This window comes from Eublepharis macularius, chromosome 2 (assembly GCF_028583425.1).
Source record: "Eublepharis macularius isolate TG4126 chromosome 2, MPM_Emac_v1.0, whole genome shotgun sequence".
Taxonomy (NCBI): domain Eukaryota; kingdom Metazoa; phylum Chordata; class Lepidosauria; order Squamata; family Eublepharidae; genus Eublepharis; species Eublepharis macularius.
Genome location: NC_072791.1, coordinates 93,240,237 through 93,264,623, shown reverse-complemented (window position 1 = coordinate 93,264,623; position 24,387 = coordinate 93,240,237). Strand labels below are relative to the sequence as shown.

Here is a 24,387-nt window from a genome sequence, read left to right as displayed (position 1 = left end):
GGTCATCTGGATCCATGCCACTGTACCATCAAGTCAAGACTAAAGTGCTATAATAACAGTTTCCCCTCAAAATGGTCTTTCCTCAAAATCAATATGGAGACTTACAGATGGTGCAGAATTGCTATTATTAGGAGCTAAATGGAGCGTGCATATTTCTCCCATATGCATATTACTCCCATTCTGCAGTATTCCACTGGCTGCCCATCAGTTATCAGGCTCAATTTAATGTATTGGCTAATACATATAAAGCTCTTCATGACCTTGGTCCCTCATATTTGTGGGACTGCTCCTCCCTCAAGCTCCACAACAGCTTTGCTTATTGGGGTAGGGCCTTCTATAGGTGGTAACCTGCAAACAGGGAAAATCAACAACTGTCCATACATGTACATGCTTAGCTGTGGCCCCTGCCTTATGGAATTACCTACCTGGGGAGGTCAGGAAAGCTCCCATTCTTCTGGCTTTCAGCAAACTATGCAAAACTGAATTAGTCAAGTGGGTTTTTCTTATATGCCCAGAGTAATGCCCATCACCACTTGCGGGTCAGGAAGACATTTTCCTCCAGGCCAGATTGGCCAGAGATCGTGGAGGCTTTTTGCCTTCCTCTGGGCATAGAGCAGGGGAGTCACTGGTTGAGGATGGGGGAAGGTAGCTATGAATGTTCTGCAGTGTGCAGGGGGTTAACTTAGATGACTATTGGAGGTCCCTTCCAGCTCTATGTTTCTATGTTTTTATGCAGGTTAGATGACTCCTGGAGGTGCCTTTCAGTTCTATGTTTCTACATTTCTATATTTCTACCCAAGTAATAGGGTTATACTGTACAAAATAGCTCAGAAAGTTTATTGGGTAAAGAGTTAGGTACTGTGGTCTATACTACTGTGTATAGCGTGTGTTGCCTGTTGCTGTAAGTAGGATCGTTCTATGTAAATTTTGCATTGTTTAATGCATCGTGTTAATACTTACACTTTGCTTCAATTCTGTTTTTAGATTTCTGGTTCCAGATTTCTACATTCCAAATTCTATTATATTATTTATTGGATGTCCTATCCTGTTGATTGTATTGAGTTACTCTGTATAATCCTCCATGAGTCCCAGTGAGAAAAACAGACTATAAATAATGTAAATACATAAGTAAATACGTTTATGAAATCTCATTAAACAGGAATGTCTATCCCCAAAACAGCTGAAGACGCATTCTCATGGTGTGTATGACCTTGGAGAACTTAGGAGCTCTCTTTAGCAGGCACTGGCACAAAATTGGTTCCTCAGGATTACATATTTCCTGGGAACAGGAGGATTCTTGAAGTACCTCCTTCAGTGTCTGTGAAAGCTGTTAATGAAACTCAGAAGACAGAAGACAATATTTCTTAAATTGAATGTATGTTCTGCTTAATATTGATTCTTCCATGTGATTTGCATTAAAGAGAGAAGCCAATGTGGATTTTTAGTATTATTTATGATAGTATTTGACTAGTTAAATGTTCAAGATCAGAAATTAAACAAGAACAATGGAAGGTAAATACTTGAGGAAAATCAGTTCTTTTTTCTGGATTCAGAGTCAAGCCCAACTATCATTATTGTGTCTATTTTGTGATTCCAGACTAAGCACACAGAATCTGGTACTGTAGAATTCAGCATCATGAAAATATCAGTTTTTAAAAAGAAGGTTATCGTACTTAGGGATGCAGTGTTAGGCTTTCAAGTGTGGGGGCCATGCTTGATGATATCACCAAAGCTGTGTATTGAAAGTGCTACTTCTTATAACTAGTAAAATAACCAAGGCAATCTTACGCAGAATAACACCCTTCTAAGTCCATTTTTAACGTTTATTTACATTATTTACAAGCTGCTGTAGCACAGTGGTTAAGTAGTTCAGCTGCGAATCAGCACTCTACTAGTTCGAATCCCACTACTGTCATGAACTCAGTAGGTGGCCTTGGGTAAGGCACTCCTCTCAGCCCCAGCTCCCCAGCTGTATTGCGGAGATAATAATAACACTAACTTGTTCACTGTTCTGGGTGAGGCACTAATCTGTCTAGAAGAGTGGTATATAAGTGCAGTTGTTGTTGTTGTTGTTGTTATGTAGTATACTCCTTTCTCATTGAGACTCAAGGCACATTACACAGTGTAAATCAATACAATCAATTGCTGGGACATTAAATAAACTATACAATAGGGTATAGACTGCAGAAATTTGAAAATAATGGGCTTAGAATGGTGTAACTCTTCTTAGGAGTGCCCTGTATGCTATACAGGGTTCCCAGGTCATCCCTAGCAATCAGCAGGGGATGGGGCAACCACAGGATACAGTACTTAACAGCTGACAGGCATGGTCACCAGCAAAATAATGACATTACCGGTGATGCAGTGATGAAGCTTCTGGAAGTGATGTTATCACATTGCTGGTCTACCAGAACCACTCAGGTATTTGAATTAAGGCTCTATGGTTTTTGCCCAACTACCAGGTCTCCACCTGACAAGATGCTGTCTTTACTTCTGGATTGGTGTTGACATCATTACATGTACCGGCAAGCACATCTGGCAGCCAGTAAGCCCCTATTTCCCCCTCTTTCCCCCCCTGCTGGCAAGGTGAGCAGCTGTGGGAAGTGTCTGGGGTCAGAGGATTCCTTGCCCCAACTGGGTATATATGGCAGCCCTAATGCAAACCTAAGAAAAATATGCACATTTTCTTAATATTCTCAATTTATCTATGTTGCAGAATTCTAAACTACCATACTCACCATATGAATGCATGATATTTAGAGCTGCATTTGTTTTACTTAACCTTAATCCTGCAGGTTCATTCCTCTTCTGTCCTTGAAAGATATTATAATTTAGATAAAGCGAACTCATCTATAAATACTGACAGGCGAAAGACCATAATACAAAGTGTTGAACTAAATCTCTAGTTTTCAAATTAAGTTCTAGGACAACATGAAAATTTTGAGAGCCTATTGAAGCTTCCTCAGTGATACGAGCAGTGGTGGTAAGCCAATTTCACTGACAGATGGCTTGCCTGGCACCATTTGTAACATCGTAATGTGGCCAAGGGCTAGTCTTAACTTGAGTAGGATAATGATGGAGCTCTAATGGCCTTGAAAGCAGTTCACATGAACTGATTTTATACCCTAGAATTAGGGATGTTGTGATCTTCAGCATTAATGAGTTTACCAGGTGAATTTACTATAATCAAAAGCAGCAAATCTAGCAAACCGATCTTGAAATTAGTGCATTAATGCAGCAAATGGCCCAATCTCCTTGCAAACTTACTATCAGCAAGCAAGACTTGCAGAGACAGACAATTGATCTGCTCCCTCCATTGCAAAGGTGCAAATAAAACAAAGAAGGGATCCCCAAAAAACAAAAGAATGGGTTAAACACAGTGACTGAAAGTAGAAGTTGCAATCTTCTTTCCTAGCAGTAAGCCTCATTGAATAAATGGGACTTACATATGAGCAAACCAGACTGGGGCTGCACTCGCTGTCCTCAAGGTCTGAAATAGAGTCCTGGAGCCTGAAATGAGTACTTTTCCAGGGCTGGTTTGCCCCCCACCCCCGACTCCTAAGCAGGTCTACTCAATTGCAAGTTCCCTTTTATTCAACAAGGTTTCTCCCAGGAAGAAGGGCTGCATCCTCTTTTTGTTTGTAGCGACCATATTAGACTCATCCCCATGTTTTTTCTTTGGACTTGTTCTTGAATAAGCATGCATAGATTTGCAGTGTGCAGCTTTGATTAGAAAAGTTTATCAGTATTTTGTATAGGAAATAAGAGTATAAAATTGAGGTAGTATGATGTAGTGGCTGGAGGATTGGTGTACCGTCTCCTTCTTCCAATCAAGTAACATGGGATTGTGGCTGGGGGTGGGTGAGATCTTTCCAAGAGTGTTTTGGCCTCCCCGTCCATCATGATAATGGACATAGCCTTATTCTACTTGCATATTAAACCCATTCCCTTGTTCTTTCAAATCTGTCCCCAGTTTTATGGATAACTGTAACCTCTATGCTGAGCTAAGCAATAAAACCTTGCTGGCTGGCTATACTTAGAATTCATTAATCACAAATGTAGAATCTACTTTAGAATTTATACATTTTGGGAGATAGATTTAAACATGGTTGCAGAGAAAATAATTATGTCTGTGCAGTAATGACATCGGGATGTAAGGGATAACATGCATGCCTAAAAGGTGAGTATGCATAAGTGCTTTTGTGCACCCCCCCCCCCCCAGCAAACTCCTCCAAACTCTGGTGAATGGCTCCATGGTCAGTCAATCTGATCACTGATAAATCTGTGTCATATTTGCACCTGGCAATCACAAGGCAATCCAAGCCATAGGAGCAGGAGCATCATACATGCTTCAGAATCTCTGCAATGGAATTCGATATCAGATACAGAGAAGTTCCTTAACAGACACATCAATATGTAAATTGCTCCCTCAGAGAACGAAAGATTAAAACCACTAATAGATGGTTTGTGCTCAAAACAACAGCTCTGATTTCTTGTATCCAAGGGCAAACAACAGAATTGTGATGGTTTCCTAATAAGATAAAATACACTGAAAGTAAGCAAGTATCAAACATTGGTTTTCCGGTTAAAAACAAACCTTTGTTTATTTGAATGTGTAAAGTACTCAGGAGGGGAAAACAAATGCAATTACATAGTAATATAGACAGCTTAGACCATAACAATTGCAACCTCTTAATTATCTCTTTCCAACCTCCTAATTATCTCAGACCTTGATAAAAAGTGTGTTCCAATTGTTTTATCCAGGTAATAGTTAAATGCAGATTGAATACAACTACTTCTGATCATTGTGTTTTTGATATTACAACCCACAATACAAGCACCCTATTCCCACCAGGAGAACCAGACAGCTGATACATGTCAACCCATCTGCCACACTCAGAGTCTCTGGCTTAGATGAGTTGATCTCATTGAACAAGACTCTAGCATCTGCTTTAGTTTATCCCAGATATGTTCCATCAATGGGATAAGAAACCTAAAACATCAGAGATTGTGAGAAAAACTAATATTTTTAATACTTTTAAAGCCATTTTTGTACCCAGCTTTTCATTTCATGTTCTTCTCTATCCAGTCTTTGAAAGGGATTACTCGGGTGTAGCCAGTGTAGAGTTCAAGACTACATGTTTTATCATAGCCCCAGCTCACCAGGCCCATGAGATGCCAAGTCAGCTCAGGAGATGACTTTCCTGGCAAAGGTATTGCGGCAATCCCTCCCGTCTCAGCAGGACAGATATTAGAAAAGGCAGCTGGATGTTGTTTGGCACAAAACATACTCTCAGTAACGCTAACCTGGATTCCATTTTCCTCATATTGTTGCTCACAAAGCAGTGAGTCCACAGTCTGAACCGTTCCCACGCGAATTGTGTCATTCTTGTAGCTGGGATCTGCAATATCTGTCAGGATCTTCCAACCAGTGACCACTATTTGTAAGTCATCTGTGGATGGACCAATATCACGCATTGACGCCAGGCATATGGGTTGGACTCGGTTGCTGATTTTGGCTTTGTCCAGAAGTTTTATGACAGCAATGTCAGAATCGAGCAATATAGGGTCATAGTTAGGATGCACTATAATGGCTAAAATCTAAGAAAAAATCAAGAAAAGTCTGAAATAGCAAAGAGCATACGCTTAGGAATTCACTGTCAGTCAATTTACGTATTTAATTTCCCTTTCTTAACATTTACATTAAAAAAAATTGGTGAGTACCCAAGAATCTGGAGCTGCCATGATAAGCTCACCCTTTTTTTCCTACTGATTTACAACAACCATTTAGAAAGATATAAGATGGGTGATATTACTGAATAGGGAACCCAATGGCTGTTTTTATTAACAATAATTTATTAATCAATAGAAATTAATTAGGGACCGGGAGAGAAAAAGAATCTCAACATTTCATTTATACTCCAATTTCTGTAGCTAAAAATCCAATATTCTGCAATGAGACTATCACTTCAACCTCATATATTATTTAATCTGTACAGATCTGTGTACATTATATAGTTAAACTGTATATGTTATCTGGATTTCTTCTAAGAGACTGGTAGGGAAGGAATTCATTTGCATTTTGGAAGTGCAAAAAAATGCAGCTAAAGAAAAACAAGGGTAGGATAAGAAAAAATACAGCATAGTCCAGAACCCCTTCGGTCAGGGGGCTTGCAGCAGGTACTATGTAGTCCCTCACCAGAATAATTCATTGGCAAAATGAAATGGAAGATTCTGGAAGTGATCCTAATGAATACAGTAATCACAGGAATAAAATTATTTAGACCTTCTGCTTATAAATGGAGTTTCTGATAACAAACACTGCCAATTAAATTCCCAGAAATATTATCTTATTAAACCTTAGATTTTTGACAGGGATTGGGGATCCATTATAATTATTCAGAAATCCACTCACATTTGTTTGACAGTGAGAGAAATTCTTCCAACAAAAATGGACAATAACAATTATGTTTAATCAAAAGCTCAGTTTTTAGCTTTCTGATTTTCACGTTTCAAAAATTATATCCCCAATGAGAAAAATACTGGCTGCCTGCCTCAATTACAAATTATCATCACTAATTACCATTGGCATTAGCTGGCAGTCTTTAGCAATCTCATCTGAGACACCAAAAGTTTGACATAGGGTTGCCAACTCCAGGTTGGGAAATTCCTGGAGTTTTGATGGTAGAGCCTGGGAAGGGGAGGGTTTAGGGAGGGGACGAACCCCAGCAAGTTATAGTGCCATACACTCCCCCCTCCCTTCTCCACCTATATATCTGGACCAGTTTTTTCTTACTCTCCATGCATCTGATGAAGAGAACTGTGATTCTCCAAAGCTTATGCTACAGTAAAGTTGGTTAGTCTTAAAGGTGCTACTGGACTCTTTTCTATTTTCTCCAGAGGAACTGATATCTATAGTCTGGAAATCAGTTGTATTTCCAGGAGATTGCCACTGTGGCAGTGGCAACACTAGAACTTTAACAAGGAGAATAAACTATCATCAGAATGAATGGGACATGCTGGTGTAGGAGGAATGTGAAAACGTCTACTGTCATAAGTCCATCAGTTAACACAAATAGTACCTTTCTCTGGTAAGTATTTTTAAAAAGCTATTTCAAAAGCAAATCATTTCTGAAACTCAAATCCTAAACCCACTTGTACAAATAAATCCTGATCAATGCTTTGGGCCTAGTTTCAAAGGACTGCCAGTACTTTCAGCCCCAGAATCTCTTTCTCAGCAGCCCTGAAATTCTGTTGGCTTCAGCACTCATCCTCTCACACACTACCAATCATGCTGGAACACCTTACTCACCCGTAAGTTCTGTATAGTCTTTTCATCTCTGTCATCATCTCTATAAAACTTGCCAAGGACGACTTTGAGATCTGCTGTTTTAAGAACAGTGACCTTCCCCAAATTGGTGACACAGTGAGATGCCACCACTACTGTGCGTTCATTTATCAAGGCACCGCTGCAAATTAGTATCCACGCCCCTTTTTGGTGACTGGGGGTCTTCACTCCGTTGGCTTTTCTGTAGATGGCTGCTTGCCATGGCCATCTAAGAGCAGATGATGGCTTTTGAACAGTGGTATTTTCTAACTTTCCACAGACTGCAAAAAGGGGGAAATAATCTTCTTAATAATTTCATTCATCTTTTTAAAATGACTCAAATCCAAACCACAAATGCCATCCACTGGCCAGACAGCAAAGTGTAGCAGAAAATGGTTGTTGTGGATTTTCCAGGCTGTATAGCCGTGGTCTTGGCATTGTGGTTCCTGACGTTTCGCCAGCAGCTGTGGCTGGCATCTTCAGAGGTGTAGCACCAAAAGACAGAGATCTCTCAGTGTCACAGTGTGGAAAAGATGTTGGCAGGTCATTTATATCTACTCAGGAAGGTGGATGACTCATATCTACTCAGGAAGGTGGATGACTCATCCCAAACCCACCTTCCTGAGTAGATATAAATGACCTGCCAACATCTTTTCCACACTGTGACACAGAGATCTCTGTCTTTTGGTGCTACACCTCTGAAGATGCCAGCCACAGCTGCTGGCAAAACGTCAGGAACTACAATGCCAAGACCACGGCTATACAGCCCGGAAAATCCACAACAACCATATTTCTCCGGCCATGAAAGCCTTCAACAATATATTGTAGCAGAAAAGTTGCACAAAATAATATCTAAAAGATTTTCAAAATTCTACACACTCCTAATACCACATTGTTATGAACCTGGGCCTAGTAAGGCCTAGTGGCTCTGGGGAAGCATGCACTAAAGTAACTGCAGGGCCTACATTTTCCAGGTTGCCTTTGGCCCTGTGATTGGGTAGGAGGGGATTCTGAGGGAAAATTGCACCAAAAGGAAAGTAGGGGGATGGTGCCTGAGAGAACGGATAAAAGGCCTCCCAACAGCATTCACTTTTATGGAGCAGAGCTGAGGAGAGGCTGCTGCAGATGAAGGGATCCCTCATCTAGAAGGGGTGAAACAGTTGGGAGGTAGGAGGCAGTTAAGAACAGTCTAGTTAAATGTGTTAGGGTATATTAGTTTGTTTATTCACCAACCTTTACTGTTGTCTTTATTTTACAAAGTTTTGAACACCAGTTACTAATAAACGTTTTAAATAAAGTTCTTTATTATTCTGCCTGGGCCCTCATGCCTCATTTGGTCACATAATAAATCAAACCTACTGGGAAAGAGTAAACAGAAGGGGTCGGTTGGGTACTCTGGGCCCTTCTAAGGAAACCTGTACCAGAGTGGTGGCAGCCTATAGAGAGCTTCCCTGGGCCTCAGCCAGCTTGACACACATGATTGTATTTTATTTTGGAGACAAAATGTATTCTAGTATTCTCTCAAATGATGAATGCCTAGCTGAAACTGGTTATAAGTTCTAATTTTAAATTATTTTATATGCTTCTTATGTGTGTATCCCTTACCCCTGTGGAACTCAGACTGTGAGAGCGTAGCAGGCCAGCCCTCCTTATTTTCCTAATGGACGCTTTTAAATAGGGTTGCCAGGCCCCCTCAATCTCCCAGCAGGAGATTGGGGCCTGGCTCTTACTTGGGGGGGGGGGGTGCGCACACTTTGCGCGAGCGCGCTCCTGCAAGCGTGATGACGTCACTTCTGTGAAGTGATGTCATCACGCAGCCCCTGGATTGCGCCGTTGGGGGCTGCTGCAGAGTGCAGGAACGCTCCTGCACTTTGCAGCAGCCCAAAACGGACCCGATCCGCATCAAAACGGGCTCAATCCATGCCAAAAAGGGCACGGATCAGGCCCGTTTTGATGCGGATTGGGGCCGTTTGGGACCCCTGTGGATCACAGGAGCGTTCCTGCGCTCCGCAGGGGCCCACAACGGGCCCAATCCGTGCAAAAACGGGCCCAATCCACGCCCTTTTTGGTGCGGATTGAGCCCGTTTTGATGCGCATCGGGTCTGTTGTGAGCCCCTGCGGAGTGCAGGAATGCTTCCGCACTCCACAGGGGCCCAGATCCAGGCCAAAACAGGCCTGATCCTGGCGGCTGCTGTGCACGGGGGCGCGCATTACTGCAGGGGCGCGCGCATGGAAGGTGCATCCCCCCCTGCTGGTAGTAGGGGCGGGGGTGGGAGGGTGGGGGTGGGGGATCCCCCGCCCCCACCGGGGGTCTGGCAGCCCTACTTTTAAATAATGTACACATATAAATGAATGTCTAAAGTGAAGGGTATCTTCTTCATTGTTATGGTTTACTAGGGGAGAAAATACAAATGACAGAGAAATCCATGTTTATCTGCCCAGCCTTCTCGTGCAAAGCCAAAGTAGGATGGGGGGTGGGATTGTCTTTTTAGAGAAAACAGAGTGTGCAAGTAAAGGAAGATAAACTCTATCTCTATCCTTCTGCTCTCTGTTGTTTGAAGCATTTTTCTCCCAGCCTAGCTCTGGCATCAAAAGCGAGTCAGGCTGGAAGGAAAAACGCTTAAAGCAGTGGTGTAGGCTAAAGAGTGATCAGGCAGTTTTGTTCCTTTAGCTGCACATTCAGTTTCTCAGATATGAATTCAGCAACTCTAGGCAACTTTTGGCATAACCTGTTACAATCTGTTCATAGACATTGATAAGAAGTTGAGCAATGACTTGTATGCATATTCCAACATACTTTATTAGATTTTTTTGTTCATTTCCTGAAATTGTGAGGTCTCTCATTCATAGGGTCGCCATAGGTTGGAGGCGACTTGACGGCACATAACACACACCTGTAATGAATTCCCCCCCCCCCACTGAAAAGTTTGTGTGTTTTGTCTGGGTTCTGTGCAGGGCTGGATCTAGGGTTGCCAGCACCCAGAGCTACCCAAGTCTGGCCTTGCGTGCGTTCCCAGTCCCTGCATGATGACATCACTTCCGTGACATCATCACGCACTGCAGAGCGTGCCACCCCGTGTGGCAAGCTGGCTGCCCTGGCGCACTGCAGAGCTGGCAGCGGCAGCACAGGTGGCTGGAAGGCCGCCCGTGCCATTCACCTGCCCTGCTGAGGGGGCAGCCGGCTTGCTCCGGGCCCCCTGTCCTGCGAGGCAGGTGAATGGCGCAGGTGGCCTCCCAGCCATCTGCACTGCTGCCACCAGCTCCCAGGTGCGCCGGGGCAGCCGGCTTGCTGCGCAGGTAGCACACTGACGGGGCGGCAGGCTTGCCGCGCACCCCCTGCTCTCGCGGCAGGCGAATGGCGCGGGCGGGCTCCCACTACCCTCTGCTCAGCCGCCTGTGTGCTCCCAGGGTCTGGCAGCTGCGCCTGGTGCCCTCTCTTTGACGGCGCCAGGGGCAGACTACCCCCCTGCCCCCCCCTCAATCCTACCCTGGTTCTGTGCAGCAGCACAGGCAGGCAGTCACTGGGCCTGCAGCAGCATCTTGCTTTCCTTAATGACAAGTCTACTATCTAATTGGATTCCAAGGGGGGAGCCTGAGCCCTTAGTGTTATACCAATTAACTCTGTTGCGAGAAGTGGAATGTGTACCGTGCACATGTTTGGAACTTCTCATGTAATGGCATTGTTTCCCTGCCAATCGGGTCATTGAAAAGCAAGAAGCATTGACCCCCCCGCCCCTGCCCATCAGCTTCAGGATTGTTCCTTCAATTTAACTCTATTGGAGGGGAAGGGGAAAGGTGCATCTTGGGGGAGGGTGCTACCCTGGCAACAGCATTGTCTCCCTGCCAATTGGGACTCTGGGGAGCACTGCCACTGACTGCCATTTTCCCACCTATTGGCTTTGGAAACGTTCCTTTAATTTAACTCCATGGAGGGAAGGTGTATCTTGGCGTTTTTTGGCACTGTCCAGGCAACACAATCATCCTCCTGCCATCTCCCTCCTAGGAGCAGGTCCCTCCCTGCCTATTGCCCTTCTGCTTGGGCATCATCCTGCCACCACTGCAATGCTACTACCGCTTTGCCAACCAATTTCCCACCATAGTGTCTCCCTGCCCACAATCACCTCCTCTGGACTCTGTTGTGTGTGTGGGTAGTGTAGTTGAGGGAAAATTCAATGGGTTGATGATTTAGAGGGAGGACTGGGTTCTATGATTTTGGTGCCATTAAGTGCAAAAAGAGCTGCCCCAGACCGTCCTTTCCCCATCCCCCCTTGAAAAGGACAGCATATGTCTCTGCATGCACAGCTAACACTCACTTTGTGCATTTAATGGGGCCAAAACTTATGATACTGAAAAAATCAAATGGATTAGATCCAAACCAGCAATGATCTACCCAAGACAAACCAATAATGGAATGGAGTTTGTTTGGAAACCCAGATTTGAAACTGTAAAAAAAAAAATCTCAATGCACATCCCAAATAACAACATTAACTATTAGCAGTTCTATAGTGTTCTTTCACATACGTTGTCACAGTAATCCCTACAAACAGCACTGTAATGCAGGTCACTACGATCATTTCTATATTGCAGATGCGGAATTGTGGCTGAGACAGCAGCTTGCTTAAGGCCATCTAATTAGTCTGTGCCTGAGATGAGATTTGAACTGGCAGCCTCCTGAATCACAGCCAACTCTCTTAGGCACTCTGCTCTATAAGGAACCACAATATAATGGAAATGTTCCAAATTATGGAGCTGGTATAGCACATTGGCTAAAAATGTATCATGAGAAAGCCTGTCCTTGGCTAAAATTGTACATTGTCCACCAATTCACTGTGTTGTGTTAGGCAAGCCTGTATGTTCACAGTCTCAACCCTAGCCATCTCCATCTGCAATGTGGGGGTGATCCTGCCCTATTTTATGGAGCTTTCTGAGGATTACCAAGATAATATATGTGAAGCTCTTCATATGAGTGTATATATGCTGTGTATTATTAGACAATAACAACAGACAATTATTAGACAATTAACAATACCATTGTTAACAAGTAAGCATGATTCAGGCAACTAGACAAGAATCACCCTCTTACTTGGAATGCATGAAGGGGCTCGCCCACTCCATTTTCCTGTTTTAAGACAGGTTCTCCTGCTGCTTCCCAGGCGACGGTAGAAGGGAGAAATGCAGTCATACTGAAGCTGTGTATGAAGATGCTGGAAGCCTCGTGGTAGCTCACCAAATGGCAACGATGGCTTTTTGGTTGGATAGACTTCCAGCTTATGCTTGCTAAATGAGGATGAATAGAGCCGATGCAAAGGAGTCTCTCTGTTTCAGTACATAAAGAATATGAGAGAATAAAACAACATGGCCCCAAGATGTCATTGCTGAATTTTTAGAGTCCATTAAGAGTGCCTGTTCGGGCACTCTTAACCACTACACCAACACTGTAGAAACAACCCTTGGGATCCTCTCTATTATATGAACATGCAAAACCATCATAGCACCTTGCATTATAATGGACTCAGATTTTGCTTTGATCACTCCAGGCCTACTCATGCTTGTTTGTTTCTCCTTTCGCTATTTGAAGGTGATGCAACGGAACTAACTCAGGGGAATCCAATGAAATTGATGGGTACTGGATTCAGGTACTTCTTCGCATAATGCATAATTTATTTGCGGGGTGGTCTCAGCCAACAGGAGCAGCTCTTGGCCCTATGCTGGGACAGGTCCCATCAGCCCTTGCCTCTCTACCACCAATAGAGAGAAGAAGAGAGAGGAAAAAAATAGGCTGCAGCCACTGCAGCTCATATCTATCCTATTCCAGGTCTAGGTCCCCTGCTCACAGGGACAGCCACTCACAATCACCCTGTCCAGGGCTTGGGTAGTCAGCTTCCAGCAGCTGCTTATGCCCACTCTATCTGAGTCTTGGGTAGTCAGCTTCCACCCTGCCTCCCACAGGGCAAAGGAAGCCTCTTGCTGGGGCCTGGCAGGGGGACAGCAGGTGGCCTCAGTGGGGGATGGCGACAACCACAAACTGATATGGCTTTAAAAATGCATTAGATACATTCATGGAGAGGCCCATCAATAGTCATAACGACTGACTGAGAACTCCAACTGCCTTCTTTTCCCAGCTTTTTATATATTCAGTTTTACACATCCCAACTCTAATGGCTCAGTCATTAACCTGTAAGATTCTCCTGGGGCTTCTTGCTAGGTTCATTATTTGTTGCAATGACCACAGACATAAGATGTGTTCATGCACAGCTGCCAAAATCACCCACCAAGGACTGGGACTAAAAGCCAAACTAAATGATATGATGACCATAGAGACTCCCTGGGAACGCTGCTGCCATTTATTGCTAGAATTCATTCACTTTACCAATGCCTCCGGGGCTTGATTCTACTCAGGACCATGGTGCGGCGGGAGGAGAGGCTTCTGCCTCTCCTATGTGCCATTTTCAAGAGCCCAAACCCAGTGTGGGTATCCCCATGGATATCATATTATCTAGTTTGGTCCTAAGAATACAAAATTACAGACAGCTGTGGAACCTGGTGGGCAAGGTTCTATTGGGGATAGTAGCCAAATGAGTGGTCTAATTAAACATATTTTGTATGTTCAAAATGTGAGGGGGAAGGCTCAGAAGGAATTTTTGGGTGCCTGTAGAGTCTCTCAGCATCTCTGTGCTTATGTGATCATTTCTAACCATATTTTGTCTCTTAGCTGATTCTATCTCCTTGGATACTTGTGTCTAATGAGCCACTACCCCAATAAGCAGCTGGCACTTTGGTAACAAGAGTGTAGTTCATACAAAACATTTCATTTGAAGACTGTCCAACCAAGCTAAGACACACACACACAAAGAAGAAAATATATTTTATTTTAACGTTATAGTTAAGGCTGTCTCACCTTGACTGGACCTGCATTGGAAGTACTTTCTGTCTCACCAGGTCAGAGATCTTTGGCTCTTTGCAAGCTAAAAGGGGGGGGAAGCACAATCCTTTTCCATATTCAGAACTCAAATCATATCATTCAAATCCCTTTCCCTCCTTTCCTGTCATTAACAATAATGGATTAATATGAGAGGCAAGAAGAATGCACACGACATTTATGTTCTGAAGGGCAGAATTAGATAACAATCCAATACAGCTTTACTTGTTATTCTTTGAAATCCTATGCCTTCTTGGGCTATGTTTTTGTGCACAGCTATGCATGTACTGAATATCACTGAAATTCATCTGTAACTGGACATAGGAATGAAACTTGAAATGCTAACACAAAATCATCCTAAATGTCACAACATTTTGTCATTAGTCTGTGTGCCCAGATTTTTATGACAGGCAAAGGGTCATGAACCCAAACAGTTTAACTCACACTCTGATATCTGTTAAATTGAATCATATAAGGAGAGGTCCAGCATTTGATTGTTCAGGGATGGTATAAATGTCTGGATATACACCAAGCCTGGGGGGCGGGGTGTTTTGCTACTCACAACCTAAACAGTTACTGCTTCATTATAGAATTAACAGGTGTCTGCTTTGCTGTCATCTACAGTGGCTGCTACCAGAGGTAACTCAATTTTTTGGAAATGGATGGAATAATAGATATTTGAGTAAAGTGTATAAAATATTGCAAGATGACAGTTTGGCGTGCTATTTTAATGGGAATCTGATTCAATGTGCACGAGAAGGCTTGAAATTGCTTTGGTGGGAAATGGAAAATAAACAAAGTGCATTTGTATTCACAGGTGATTTTATAGGACATTTGCAAATGTATCTTTAAATGAATATACATATTCAATTTTTTTTAAAGCCTAAGCTTTAGAGAGTAATGTGTCGAGAATAATGTTTAGAGAGCAGGTAGAAATGATGTGATCTGCTTCCTTGAGATTTGCTGCCATTTTGTTAGGACTTTTGTCTTGCAAACAAAACCCAATATTATAAAAACTGCACAAGAGCAGATAGCTTCTTGTAGCTCAAAGTGTGTGTGGGGGTGGGTGGGGACTAAGTAGCATCAACACACTAGACAATGCAATTCTGGGACTGCTGAGTTTCTGGGGCTACTGGATCTCAAAACTAGAACATTCGTCTAATGAACAGTTTCCCCATCCTAGTCAAGATCCATGAGACATCAGTGTACTAACCAATCAGGTTCTACATTACATGCAGTTGAGAATCTTTTTTTCTGAGCACAAGCCAAGCCCGTAAAAACTGGTAAAGCTGTTAGTGTTTTATTGAATGTGTTCAGCTGACACTTGCCCAAAGCCCCATCACATAACTGGATAAAAGATCCTGCAATGGCTTGGGTCTGCTCAATGCTTTCCATAAACCCTTATCTCAAACCTATCCCAGGAGGTAAAACTTTTATTCTGGGTGCAGAGCCAGAATGTAGCAGTGTAGCAGATGTTCACTTCCAAATCTGTCATGACGGTTCAAGGTTTTCCCAGAACTGAATCCTCAGGATCAGTGCTAGGAAGCTAAATATCACTTTCTAAACACTCATCAAGAGTTAATGTTGTTGACATGGTTAGTCTAGCATTGAGAAGACTTGGGCTCTCACAGGATGACTTTAGAACTAAACTACAAGAGATGAATTACTTAAGGATGCACGTTAGCCGGGAAGCAGAGTTTTAAAAGACAGATTGGAAGTATCTGTCAATTTCCCCTCTCTACAGAGTTGCAAAGATAACTCCTCAGAGGGTTTGTTTATTTCCTCTTTGCCTCCTAAAAGGGGAGGTGAAACTGACAGAGCCTTTGGGAGGCGAAGAGGAAATTAACAAACCCTCTGAGGAATGATCTTTGCAACTCTGTAGAGAGGGGAAATTAACAGAGCTTTCCAATCTGTTTTTTAAAACTCAGCTTTCCGGCTAACATTGCAACTCCCTTCACATGAATGTCCCTGTGTAATTCATCTCTCGTAGTTTAGCTCTTAGTCTAGTCTCTCTCTCTTTCTCAGCATAATTACTTCACAGGGTTGTTGTGAGGATAAAACAGAGGAGGCAAAAACAACGTATAGTAATCTGAACTCCAAGGAGGAAGGGAGGAATAAAAATATAATTTAAAGAAAGATTAGACTGTGCAGCTGACACATATATATGTACAGAACTTGGAGAGGGAAGAAGTTGGTGTGAGAGAGAGATTTGAGGAGAGACGAGTATGCTAAGGAGTATGCTAAAGAGTTAAATTTACAGCGCTCTCTTATGGACATGAACTAGATGCCACTCTTAGACTTTTCTTTCTTATTCCTTTCAGTTTTTAAATCAGTGTTATATTCAGTAATAAAGCCTTTGGGTTGTTGGCCTGCAATAAAAATGAGTACAGGTTATTTGTTATTGAATCTGGCAGCCCTATACAAAAAAACGGGTTCCCTGCCAGTCCCAGAGGCCCACTCCTGCCCTTGCCAATGTCCAATTTTGTCTTCAGTCTATCTCATGAAGTCTGACTAAATTCAGAAACAAGATGAAGCATTTTACAATTATCTGTTAAAATCAAAAGGGTAAAGTTAATTTTGAATGAAAGTCACTGTATGACTGTAAAAGTTAAATGTTTTTAAAATATTTTCTTTACAGATTCATATAACTTCATGGCATAATTACTGCCCGGTTACTAAGAGAGAGAGAGAGATCCTGAAACATTTAACTTTTACAGATCTTAAAACTAGATTTTAGAAAAATAACTTGCTTTCAAATCATATTTTACTTCTGCACAATAACTAGGGATCTATTGAAATTACAACTGAGCTCCAGAGATCAGTTCTCCTGGAGAAAATGGCTACTTTAGAGCATGGTGTCTATAATATTATACCTTGCTGAGGTCCCTCCCTTCCTCTCCCCAAACCCTGCCCTCCCCAGACTCCACTCCCAAATCTCCAGGAATTGCCCAACCCACAGTTGGCAACCCCACCAATAAAATCTGGCAATTCTGCAGAAAACTTGTTTTCAAGCTCCTCAGTATCTGTCTCCACCTACATAGCACATCCAGCAGAAGGTCAGAGAAAGCAAAGTGTTGTGGTGCTGGATTTGAGGGAGCTATCAGAATGGAAAGCAGGAAACTTCCCGGGACTGTGCCTTAAGGGAAAATCTAGCAAAGGCCAAGCCTGATTTAGAAACCTTTACAGTCTGTCAAGATCAGAAGCTGCCAATGAACTGCCCCAGTGGGTGGAGTCATATGCTGGAGCATGCAGGGATATTACATACCTGGGAACCCTCTGGCCTGGAGCTCCAATTGATTTACTGCATGAGGCAGTAGGCAGAGCATAATTTGAAGTTTCTCAGTTTTAGCACCTGACACAAAGGTCTTGGAGAAAATGTACACTTACCAAAAACAACAACAACCTAGAACTCTTCTACTAATTTCGTGACTGAATCCAACAGAGGAAGAGGTTTGGCAAACTATTTACTTCTGTATCAAGTATCAATTGAGGCATTTATTGATAAGTGTTAGAAAACAACTTGAACACCCATAAAATCAGCTCTAAAACTAAACCAGCATTCTTTAAAAAAAAAAAAAGTATCAAGTTTTATGAGTTGGAGGAAAGAGACAGTCAACTACCTTTTATGCAGATTGGTTGTTTCCCTGACCATTCTCCATTCTCTTGACAGGTCCTTTGCTCATTACCACTGAGAATATGGGAGCTATTACAAAAGAATGCAATGACTGTTCCAATTTTTGCATAATGGTTGTTCATCAATGCAGCATCTTCCATCACTTTCCTGTACCCATTGAGCGGAGCACCAGGATCGGAGCAGTTTCTGTCTTCTATAACTAACAGTGGGGGGAAATATTTTTTTTTTTGTTAAGGGACAGATCATTCAGCAGTTTGTGCATCTACTGACATACAGACATGTACATTGTTAACTTTTGTCAGGATTCTTTCAAAGGCATTAGTGAAGAAAATATACCAATTTAAAATCAGCATGTCTCATTATAGGAATAAATAATTACATCTGCATGTTGACTAATGCAAGAAAGTCATAAGGAGAAGTAATGCTCTCTTAGACCATTATATCTCATAGTTACATTATGGAAGTAGTAAGATCTATCCATGCATTCTAACAGTTTGTGTTTACAGTCACTTGATCTGCTTACAAAAGATGCTATTAGTTTGAAAGCAGACACATTGCAGAGTTTATGATAATCATATGAGTTATCAGCTGTCCTTGCAGCCAACAACGTTCAAGGCCATGTACAAAAAGTAAAACTGTCAGAAACCATAATAAAATCATTATAATATTTGAAATTTTGATGTACATAAAATTTGTGTTTTTATGTTTTCTTTAGAAGCAAAAAAAGAAAAAGAAAAGATGCTGGCTGTGAAGGAAAATGGAAAATCACATCAATACTTACAAATAATTAGTGTTATACATTTCACAGAGCTTGTTTCTCTGAATTCGTGGAATCAAACCCAGCAGCCACTCAAATCCATTCATAAAGAAGCCAGCCTGACATTAGGTGTCACTTATACTGGCCTTTCCTAAACATAGACTCTAAGGGTAAAGGGTAAAGAAGGTGAGGGGGAAAATCTAATAGGTCAACTATTTGATCTATTCCCCTATCAAAGTACCTAGGGTGTGTTACATATTTGGTGGTGGTATTGGAGCTAAGTGCTCTAAACACAACCAGACAGTAACTGGAATTCTAAAAATATAGCAGCTACTGAAGGAGGATGGTAATGGGATATACTGTTAAGCATAGGGAACCAGGGTGTTTGCCAATCCTTCAACAGACTTAGACTGGAGTAACTCTCCATATGATTGCATTATAAGTACAGGTTCATATGTTATCTTCTTTCAAAGGCACCACAGATTTGGAAGCCTCCCTGCTTCTGTTCTGGTCTCTGGTTTCAACAGCTAGCTGAGGTGCCCACTGGAGATCATACCTGGAGATCCCCTACGCTTACTGCAAATGGAGGCCCTCCTCTTCCCAAGCTGGCAACTATATAGCCACAAAACAGCCCTAGTTTTCTTTGTCAAGGAGAACCAGCAAGCTGTTGCATGGACTGCTTCTTGTTTCTCTATAGCAGAGGCAACTGCGTAGAGACCGTATAATTAGTGTCAAGTTGTCAACTTCAAAATAAATTTGTCATCAAAATAAAATGCTGGCCTTGCTGTTAAATTAATTTCTGTACAGGAATATGCAGTGGTTGATTAGAAACATAAAGCCGCCTTACCACATCCAGGATGGTGTGTTGACCAGCTCCCATCAAGCTGACAGTAGGCAACATGGCTGCCTTTTAAGGTGTAACCCGCATTGCACTTGAAGTAAACATGGGCTCCATATTTAAAGTCATCTCCTTCCACAAAACCATGAGCAGGAGCACCTGGAGTCCTACACATCACCACTGACAGTTCAGATATTTCAAAAAAATCCACTTTATTACAAAAACAGGACTGTGTTATATTGATTTGTTATTTATAACAATGAAAATATCAAAGAAGAAAGGGATACAAGAGACAGAAGTATCATCAGAACAATAAGACTAGAATATGCAGTATTTTAAAAAGAAACAAACAAACCAAGACAGCTTGACTCAGATCTGACAAATGCTTGAGCATCATTCCGTTCAGCTAATTGGGTTTGTCAGTAAATAGAAGGAATGAGTACACAAGCCTTTGTTCGCTTAGGACTTTAATTTGGCTTTATTCATTAATATGCACTGCTATCTGAATGTTAATGGTGAGTTAAAGATACAATTAATCAGAATCAGAGATCTACAGAGCTGGGGCTAACTTACTATTCATTTTAGGCTAGTATTTGTTAAAGAATGGACATGGGTCAGAAACTGACTTCTAACGTTATAAATAAATACATAGAGCCTAATTCAGCCAAAGTAAGCACTTTTAAGTCCCATCAATTTCAACTGGAGAAAATTAAGTACTGAACTGTACCAATAGTTCAGGCATTTAATGAGTTTCAAATTATTCAACAGTGGCCCACCACCCACACACTCATCTTTGCAAACTGACTTATACTGCTTTAAAGTCATTAAATTCAATGAACATAGAAGGGTGTATCTCTGTTTACAATGCCATTGTAAAAGTATCACAGCAGTAGAGCTCCTTGGAGCAGCAAGCCTATTGTGACTTAAGTAAGGTCAGAAATAAGCTAAGTCACGTATTTATTTACAACTGCTTTTAGCCCCATCTTTCCACAACACACAAAGTGACTTACCAACATATATCCCATCAATGGGATCTGCCAGTTTAAACAACACTAAATATAATATGTAGCTGCATAATATTATCACATATAAATAAATACTATATAATATAAAGCAAAAGAATAAATACCATTTGAAAATTCAGCTATACTGCCTTATAATGATAGCTCAATGCATCTTAATAAGTGGCACCCATCCCAAAGCAGAATATGGGACTCATTCACAACCCAGACATGAGCAAATGTTTGAGTGGATTTTTTTTTGCTGCCTTTTAAGCTTTTTAAAATAATTCCCAATCTTACAACTATTGTAATTCATTGTATGAGCAAAAATAAACAAGATATCTGTTTACTCATGTATCTCACAGAGTCCTGTAAAGTAAATAATTGTGGCTGATTTTAAGAAGATAAATGTAAACATATTTCTGAAGAAGAAACAAGGATCTTTGGTTTACATTGAGAAAAACTGGGTTCTTCTATGATACTACAAAACCTCCCTCCAATATTTCCTTTGAAGTTTCAGTGTACATACTGTGCTCTTTGCACTTCATCTCTCTTACTGTTCATCATTATTTAATTCTGCCACAGTTCAGTTTTCTTCCAAAAATAGTTTGTCAAATTTATCAACTGCATTTAAAAAATCTTCTAGACAATGAAATCCCCGTACCCTAATCTACAGTAAGTTAGCTCCTATTTTCTAAACAGTGATTTTTGATAGATAGTATCCTGCTCTAGCCTGATTTCAGTCTTGGTACTTATTTGGCTCTATTCTGAGCAACCATTTGTACATGCGTGGTGGGGTAGTGGTGGTTACTACCCTTTGTACAAGCAGGGGATGGTACTGAGTCTGCCAAAAAGGTGAAGAGAAAGAATTAAATGCCCTACACAATGGTCACAATCCAAACTGGAGACCTCTTGTTGTAGCTGCTGTTTGCTGTCTAAAAAACAGCACGACATCTGTTTAGAGAGATCTTCCATCACATCGAGTAAAAAGACAGCAAAATGTCAGTTACTTCATTATTAACAATTTTTTTGCATTGGAGGGCATTCTTGGGTTTTCTACATCAAGTTCAGTCATCAGGTTACACGCTTTCCAATTTTGTCACTATTTATTTGAAAAGACCGGAAAGGTTTCCATCTGAACTTGCTGTCTTACTGTTCTTCCTGACGAATGAGCAAATGCCTGCAGTCCCTTTTCACCTGGCAAAGTGAGGCCAGTAAAAGCTGCCTTGTAACCTGTTTTATACCTCATCCTGAGAGCATTTCAAGCAGTTTCTTACCCGCTTTATTTTTTTCTACCTCAATGCAGCAGCTTTATGGGAGAACAGCTCCGAACATGGTTTGAAACGAATGTCAATACCTTTTGTGCCTTTTTCTTTCATTATATGAATGGATGTCTGTCGGGTGCATTAACCTTCTCCTCTTTTTTCTCCCTCAGATTCCACAGGACATTCAAAAGAGATTTAGCCTATGACAAGCTCCTTTGTAGGATATATTTTTAAAATGCCTTTCAACACTCTCCCTGCTCTTCAAGGCACACATAACCTTTGCAGTAGCTTCTTATGGTTATACCCTGAAAGAGCTCTTGGAGAGAGAAGGGAAGAACATTTGATAAAGGTCTCTGAGGCACATATGCACTGCACTAAATAGCTCAAATCCAGAGAAAGATATGCCTCATTCACATGTACTGGAGAATAAAGAGGGAAGGTGGAAGGTGGAAGAATGGACTGCAGAAGAGGAACATGGGGAATCAGATTTGGAAACCTCCTTATGTTCAAAACTCCCTGCAAATTAAAAACAAAAAAACAAATACAGTGAGCAAAGCAAGATGGTAGAACATTCCTCTACTGAGCTAATTTTCTATTTACATGTGAAGGAACATTCCAAGCTGGAATCTAACTCCTACCATCTGAAGTAGTGTAGTTCATTCCACCACCTCAGAGCTCTGCCTTCTCATTATCAACCAACAGAAATTAACATTATATTGTGGTGTGATCATTTCCAAGCAATGGAAATGTAACCTGGAGGGAAAACATCTATTTAATCCCACAATAAAAGTTAAGCAATTGGTCTCAAAAAGTAGGCTTTGAGTCCAGTGGCACTTTAGAGACCAACCAGATATTCAGAGTGTAAGCTTTTGAGAGTCAGAGCTCCTTTCTTCTTCTTTTGGTCTCAAAAAGAAATACAAGATTTAAAAGGGCATAATCCAGTCAAACACATTTAAGCCCCATTGGTTTCAACTGGAAAAAGTTTACTTAACTCTGCCATTGAACTCATTGCTTAGTTTATGCCTGGTGCTGCTGAGCTGGAATGAAGAGTACAGTTCATGAAGCACCTCAGCCAATGCTCCCTTGACCCAGTCCAGGTGCTTAGATGAATCATTTGGCCACACTATAGATGGGGATGCATGTTCTATCTGAATACATGTTCTATCTCAAATCTTGCCCAATCTGCATGCTTTGAGAATTGGACTGGGTCTAAGGACTTGGGTATTCCATACAAGTACAGACTTGTCTAGCTTCCCCATTGCTGCTGCAGCTGCCAATACAGCGCAGTAGCAATGGGGCTTCCACATGGCAGTTTTCCCCATAGTTTCCCTACCCCAGTCCTCGGACAGTTGCCGCCACCACCCCCATGCAACCAGAGTTTCCTTTCTTTTTTATGCTGGTCATTGAATACTGCTATAATATCATAATATTATAACAATCTGTGTATCAGGTTCTCTGAATTTCCAGCATTTTTAAAAGTCTCTAGCCCATTTAATATGAAAATGTGCCTTTAAAAAATGAAAGCTGGGAATTCAGAAAACATGTTATAATTTTATAGCAATATTCAATTACTGATTTTTTAAAAAAAGTCACCAGTGGTGGTGGGTGGGACTGGGAAAATCCATTCCCAAGAACATTTTCACATTCACACAAATTTCACTTTCATAGTGAAAATCAAGCAAGCCTCACAAAAATGTTCATGTAAGGTCTGTAAAAACCTTAATTATCTTTAGCTATTCTCTTCTAAGGAGACATTTGAATCTACATATTCTTTCAGTGGTTCAGGCTAGCTACCAAAGTGCTACCTCAATTACACAGTCTCAAATAATTTCTTTCCTCAGATTCTGAGAGAAATTTCTGCTCTCTCACACTCTCATCAGCTTAGAGTATAGATAATAAGAGAATCCCTGGATTAGCCCTGTCAGCAGAACCTTTTCTGCGTGTTAGGGCCAAGCTACAAGTGACGAATGACACTTGAACAGCAAGTGTATTTCTCCCTGTTCACTTGCCCTCCACTCAATCCACTTGCCGTTCAAGTGTCATTCGTCATGTGTAGCTTGGCCCTTAGTCATTCAGAAATGGCTAAAACAAGCACTGACATGCTCTGACTTAGGAGTACACATGGGCACGAACAGCATTATTTACAGAAAAAAACCACGAACAGCCTGTTCGTCTGTTCGTGAACAAGCCGTTCGTGAGGCCCCATTCTAAACGAACAAGTGGTCGTTGCAAGCCTTGTTCATTGCCTTCATCAGCCGTTAGTCAAGCCAGACAGTCTAGCACCTGCAATCAATTCCCTTGGCAACCGGAGGCAGGGACTGAACTCTGTCTGAACTCCTTCTGGCTTTCCTTCTGGCTTTAACCCTTCAAAGTACTTACAGCAGAGAGTCCCATTTCTGAAGAGAAAATGACAGCCAAGGGGGAGACCTGTGGATCATGCCTTTCCCGGGGTGCAATCTCTCTGAAACTTGGGGGGTCTTCATAGGACAGTGAGGACTATGTCCCCTGCAAATCTAATGAGTACTGGACATTGGGAAGGTCAGTTGGTAACCCCTCAAAGCTGACAGCAGACACTGCTGTTTTTTGCCACTGTGAAGAGAAAATGACAGCCAAGGGGGAAACCCGTGGATCATGCCTTTCCCAGGG

General features: G+C 41.7%; 1 protein-coding gene across 2 annotated transcripts in view; it reads right to left on the bottom strand.

Moving 5' to 3' along the window:
* Positions 1 to 4,577: 4,577 nt before the first annotated feature.
* Positions 4,578 to 24,387, bottom strand: part of PAMR1 (peptidase domain containing associated with muscle regeneration 1) — a 110,006-nt gene continuing 90,196 nt past the window's right edge. For both annotated transcript variants that reach the window (XM_054972306.1, XM_054972307.1), the window contains 6 exons: positions 19,485 to 19,655; positions 17,867 to 18,079; positions 14,226 to 14,292; positions 12,411 to 12,643; positions 7,313 to 7,608; positions 4,578 to 5,601 (listed from right to left, as the gene is read on the bottom strand). In XM_054972306.1, coding sequence (XP_054828281.1) covers positions 5,065 to 5,601; positions 7,313 to 7,608; positions 12,411 to 12,643; positions 14,226 to 14,292; positions 17,867 to 18,079; positions 19,485 to 19,655 — 1,517 coding nt within the window. In that variant the 3' untranslated portion in view covers positions 4,578 to 5,064. The remainder of the gene's footprint in view (positions 5,602 to 7,312; positions 7,609 to 12,410; positions 12,644 to 14,225; positions 14,293 to 17,866; positions 18,080 to 19,484; positions 19,656 to 24,387) is intronic.